This window comes from Meles meles, chromosome 4 (assembly GCF_922984935.1).
Source record: "Meles meles chromosome 4, mMelMel3.1 paternal haplotype, whole genome shotgun sequence".
Lineage (NCBI taxonomy): Eukaryota > Metazoa > Chordata > Mammalia > Carnivora > Mustelidae > Meles > Meles meles.
In genome coordinates, this window is record NC_060069.1 from 45,955,435 (window position 1) to 45,961,184 (window position 5,750).

At 55.3% G+C, this 5,750-nt stretch overlaps 1 protein-coding gene across 1 annotated transcript; it reads left to right on the top strand.

The window, feature by feature from the left end:
• On the top strand, positions 1 to 4,577 carry GP5 (glycoprotein V platelet). Its single transcript, XM_046003646.1, is given in 7 exon segments — positions 1 to 12; positions 1,615 to 1,629; positions 1,631 to 1,684; positions 1,686 to 1,738; positions 1,740 to 2,337; positions 2,340 to 3,267; positions 4,510 to 4,577. Coding segments are annotated over 7 exon segments (1,728 nt in total).
• The last annotated feature ends 1,173 nt before the right edge of the window (positions 4,578 to 5,750 follow it).

Genomic DNA, 5,750 nt, shown 5'->3' on the forward strand with positions numbered 1-5,750 from the left:
ATGGGCAAAGCTGTGAGGCACAGGAATTGTCATACACTGTAGGTGACATTACATATGGGTACAGCTGGACATTTCCTAAGTTAAACTGAATATACGAACACTCTTCAACACTGTGGTGCCATTTTCAAACACACTGGAGAATGTTTTTCGCCTGACTGTTCCTCAGAGTGGGAGAGGAGAACTGCAATAGAGAATTGGGGCAATGTGGGGGGGGAAGGAAGATGGGACAGAAGTGTGGTCCATCCAGGGGTGTGGTTGCCACAGTGATCCAGCCGTGCCACTAAGCTGTCTTAGCATCACTGTCAGAATGTCCCATTTTATGGAGACACCACTCTCTCTTCTGCTCTTACTCAGCGTTGACAGTAGGATTTAAATTACATATGGTCTCTTTCTCAGTTTGACGCTTTCTGTCATTAAAAACCAGAATCTGCGCTCTGAGATAGGGCCCTTTCCATGACTTTTATTCTGGTAAAGTCTTCACCCTCAGGATGCAAGGATACTTCCCTCTTCCTTTGGAAAGTGCTGCACCACAGGCAAAGCCCTGAGTCCTTCAGTTACTTTCGGGTACAGCACCATTTTAGGTAAGGCCAAATACTTCAAAAATTACTATGGGTAACTGAGGGCTTGGTTATGGGCATAATAAATTGTAAAATTTTGTACAAGAAATTATTTGTGTAAAATTACATTTGGGAAACCTTGTTTTGGCAGAGTAGTAGTATTGTGTATATTTCACATGTAATTCAATGCCACGGGTTCATATTTTTTGTTAAGCATCTTAGAAATGATAGTTCCTTTTTGAGACACAGAAATACTATTCTCAGATTCTAGCTCTGTGACCTGGGTTAAGTTACTTACCCTTTCTGTGCCTTAGTTTCATCATCCTTTAAGCCAGGATAAGAATAGGGTCTACCTCATGGGGTTATTGTGAAGATGGAATGAGTTAACTTAAATAAAAAGCTGAGAATAATGAATGGCATTCATTATTCATCCGCTGTGGCTAACTGAAGGTGTTCGCTATTTGAGGGTGTTACTGTTTTTGTAGAATAGGTGCTGTGCACGTAGCACAACTGTGGTGCAAGGAATTGGTGCAAGGAATCGGGTGGTGGTTGCTATTGTTTTCCCAGACTTTGTGCTGTTACCGTCCTGACTTGGTTATAGCCACCGCTGTGTAAAGGCAGGAAGAGCAGGGCTCTCTTCACCGTGGGGCTGTTCACTGATGTCTGTGAGCCTCGATGTGAGAATGATTGTTTTCATTAGGTCTGTGTTTAAAGCACTGGCTTTTCACTATAGCTGGAAAACGCTTTAATCTCGGGGCTTTCAACCGGGAGTAGAAAATCGGCAGAACCGAAGAATGAGACCTCTCAGGGGGGAGCGAATGTGTTTCCACCACCCAGGAAAACCTGTCCCTCCTGGGAAAAGAGGGCTACTTAGTTGTGTCTGGGTAACATTCAAATTCAGTGACAGTCCTGGCGAAAGACTCCTGCCTCTGCACGGTTCCAAGGCTGGAACCCGAGCGCCAGCCCTTGCGTGTCGCCTGCAGACGTCCGGCTGTTGCCTTTGCAGACAGGCTGAGGAGCGCCTGCTGTGCGGGCGCTGGGGCCCCCCTGCGCCCAGCCGTTCCCCTGCCCCCCACCCGGCCTGCAAGTGCGTGTTCTGGGACGCCGTGCAGTGCTCCGGGGGTCCGCGTGGCCCGCCCCGCCTAGCTTGGCTTGCCCGCCGACTTCACGCACATCCTGCTGACGAATGGGCCCAGGCACCTTGCGGAACGACAGCTTCGGCGGCATGACGGTCCTGCAGCGCGTGATGCTGACCGACAGCCCCATCGCCTCCATCGCCCCCGGCGCCTTCCACGACCTGATCAAACTTAAAATCCTGCGGCTGTCGCGCAACGGCATCACGCACCTGCCGGCCGCGCTGGTGGACAAGGTGGTGCTGCTGGAGCAGCTGTTTCTGGACCGCAACGAGCCGAAGGACATCGACCAGAGCATGTTTGGGAAACTGGTTCACCTGCGGGAGCTCTTCCTGAACCCAAACCAGCTCGCTGTCCTTCCGGCTCGCCTCCTCAGCCGTCTGGGGAACCTGAGACTGCTGGACGTGTCGGCAAACAATCCGCCCCACCTGCCCTGGGGACTGTTCGCGGCGCAGGCCGGGCTGGAGAAGCTCTCGCTCCTCTCGAACCGGCTCGAGGCTCTGGGGACGGGGCTGCTGAGCCCCCTGCCCGCCCCGAAGGAGCTGCCGCTGCACGGGAATCACCTCCGCTCCATCGCCCCCGGAGTCCTCGACCCGCTCCGGAGCCTGAGCTACCTGACGCTTTCCAGAAACCGCCTGGAGTCTCTGCTCCCCCTCCCCCCACCGCGCTCTTCCTTCATTCGCGCGATTTGCCCTTCCTGACCCTGTTCGAGAACCCGCTGGCAGAGCTGCCGGGCTTGCGGGAGCTGTGGCTGAACAGCACGCGGCTGCGCACCCTGCCCGCCGCCGCCCTGCGCCCCCTGAGCGGCCTGCGCGCCTTCGGGCTGACGGTGAGCCCGCGCCTCCGCGCGCTGCCCGGGGACGCCCTCCGGGAGCTGGCGGTGCTGCGGGGGCTTGCGCCGCGCTCCAACCGCCTGGCCGCGCTCCCCGGCGCCCTGCTGCGCGGCCTCGACCGGCTGCATCCCGAGTCGCTGCGCTGCCACCGGCTGCGGGCCCAGCCCCGCGCGTTCTTCTGTCACCTCCGCGGCCTGGAGAGGGTCGAGCTCGAGCACAGCCCGCTGGAGACCCTGCCCGTTGACGCGTTCGCGGATCTGCCCCGGCTGGCGCAAGTCCGGCTGGGCCACCATCCCTGGCGCTGCGACTGCGGCCTGCCCCCGAGGTGCCGCGGCCCCGGACCTCGCGCCGGCCTGCCGCTCCGGGCGCTGCCGGTCAAGGACCCGGAGTGCCCGGACACCCGCCGCCCGCCTCCCTGCCCTGCCCCAGCCGCCACCCTGCCGGCTTTGGCGCCCGCCGGCTCGGAGCCCGAGGTCCGGGCGCAGCTGGGGGCCCGGGGTCCACGCCAAGACCGCAGCCTGTTCTGGGGGCTTTATTTTCTGCCTTTAGCTACCCAGGCCGTCCTAACGGGGATCATCGTGTTTGCTGTGGTTAAACTTTGCCGGCTCTTTCGAAGATTAATCAGAGAATCAGAGAATCGAACTGCTCTTGTTCGAGTCAAAGGGAAAACCTTGCACCTAATTAAAACGGGGCCAGAGGGTCGGCCGAGGTGGCTCTGGGGGAGTATACTGCGGGGCTGCTGCTGTCTTCCTCTCTCTTCTCCCTCCCGTCTCCTTCCCTCCCTCACCCCTTCCCACCTCCTGCTGTCCCTCCTCCTCCCTCCACCCCGCAGAAGGAGTCTTTACACCTCTAAATTGGGTGGTTAGGCTTGGCCTTTGTGTACCCTTACGCGCTGTGCCCCAGGGGCCGCGGATTGTGTGTGTTTGGGCTGCACTTTCCCCGGGGCAGAGAAGGGTCTCCTCCCGGTGGAGGAAGGGTGCAGATGAGCCAGCCAACTCCAGGCCGGGGCCTGTCTCCTGCACGGGATGTCCGGTAAGTGTTTATGAAATAAATGAATAAAATTCTTTTTTTTTTAAAATTTATTTACTTGACAGAGATCACAAGTAGGCAGAGAGGCAGGCAGAGAGAGAGAGAGGAGGAAGCAGGCTCCTCGCTGAGCAGAGAGCCCAATGCGAGGCTCCATCCCAGGACCCTGAAATCATGACCTGAGCCGAAGGCAGAGGCTTTAACCCACTGAGCCACCCAGGCGCCCCTGAAATGAATGAATAAAATGAACTTGCGCGATCCCAGGGACCGTGGCTTTTCCTGGGGGACAGGATGGATCCTTCTCTTTACTCTAGAAAAGCAGAACTCTTCCGGTGCTTTCCCTTGTCCTATCTTTTTCTTGCTCTATGAATCTCTGAACTGTGGGCTACTGGGGAGAGTGCTGGCTCTCCTTCTTGCAGCGCCTGTTTTAAGGAGGCCTACTGAGGTACAGAGCCCAAAGCCTTTCTGCCAGGATCTCAGCACCCAGGGACGGAAGTGGGAGGAGGGGGAGGTCACTGGGAGGCCTAAGCCTCGAGGGGGTTGGACCGGCAGAGTAACTGTGAGCCTGCCAAGGAGAGCTCTGTCTGCACGTGTGTGTGCTCTGTAAGGTTCTCCTAGCTTCCCCTGTGGTGAAGTGTGTCATTGTGACACTGGGTTGGTTTCCATTTCCTGGAACTAAATGCTACCTCCTTTCAAAGCATTTATGGAGCACCTCTCATGGGCCGGGTGTTCATGAATGTGATGATAAGCTTGGTTTCTGGTTTATTATGGTAGCATCACGTTCTCGTTTAGTCTCCCAGCTGAGAGCTATAAAGCCTTTGTTGCTTAATTGTGTGTCTGTGCTTGTGAGCAGCACTGGTTTAAACATGGGCTGGAGAGTGGACAGCCATAGTGTCAAACCCCAGCCCCACCACTTACTAACTGCCCAGGGCTTTGGGCCAGACCCCCAAATTCTCCAAGCTTTGGTGTCCTCATCCCTGGAGAGGGCCAAAGAGGACCTGCCCTCACAGAGCTTTCGTGAGAGTTAAGGGCAATAAATCATGTGCTGACTCCACCTAGTGCCCTGCATACAGTCCAGGCTCAATAAATGTTAGCTCTTATTAAAGAGCAAGCGATTATTCCTGCTGTCATGATTGCAAAAGGAGAGTTCTGAGTTGGCTTTTTCTCTGTGCATGGGAGGTGAGAGCAAACTTTCTCAAATGGGAGATCCCATTAAATCAGCTTGTCTTCACCTGTGGTTGGTCACAGCCCTGTGTGGTTGGGGTCTGTGTGCTCATGGTCCAGAGCAGGGGGTCCTCTGAACGCCAGTCGGATACAGAGCAGGAAGAGCTGGGTTCCTGGCATTTCCACATGGACTTCTTCCAGGCCAAGTGGGTAAAGCCTTCCTTGAGGCCCAGGCAGCCTCAAGTGTTCCCTGCTGTGTACTCCCCTCTCTGGTTTCTAAGCACCTTCCTCGCCGCCAGGTGGTCTGCTCACCCTTCACCCTAGAGCCTGGAGTCTGTGTTGATGTGCCCCTGCACTGTGGGCTCCTGGGCTCTACCTTGTCCTGTTTATTTCCACCTTTCGAGACTTACCTACAGCATAAAACCCAGACTTCTTAAAAAAATTATTATTAACATATAATGTATTTTTATCCCCAGGGGTACAGGTCTGTGAATCACCAGGTTTGCACTTCACAGCACTCACCATAGCACATACCCTCCCCAACGTCCATCACCCCACCACCCTTTCCTGACCCCCGCTCCCCCCGCAACCCTCAGTTTGTTTTGTGAGAAACCCAGACTTTTATTTATTTATTTATTTTTTTAAGATTTGATTTATTTATTTGACACAGAGAGAGAGATCACAAGTAGGCAGAGAGGTAGGCAGAGAGAGGGAAGCAGGCTCCCCGCTGAGCAGAGAGCCCGATGCGGGGCTCGATCCCAGGACACTGGGATCATGACCTGACCCGAAGGCAGAGGCTTAACCCACTGAACCACCAAGGCACCCCGAAACCCAGACTTTTTGATGGAATGTGGACTCTAGTCCTAACCACTGTATTCTTGGGCAAGCTACCTAGCTCTCAAAGCCTGTTTCCTCACCAGGACAGCGAGGAGGATGCTGGTCCATACCGTTGTCTCGAGGATGAAATGAGATAACCCAAGCCAAGTAGTGAAGTCAGTGGCTGAGGGGGAGCAGAGGTGGCTCAGCAGACGTTGGCT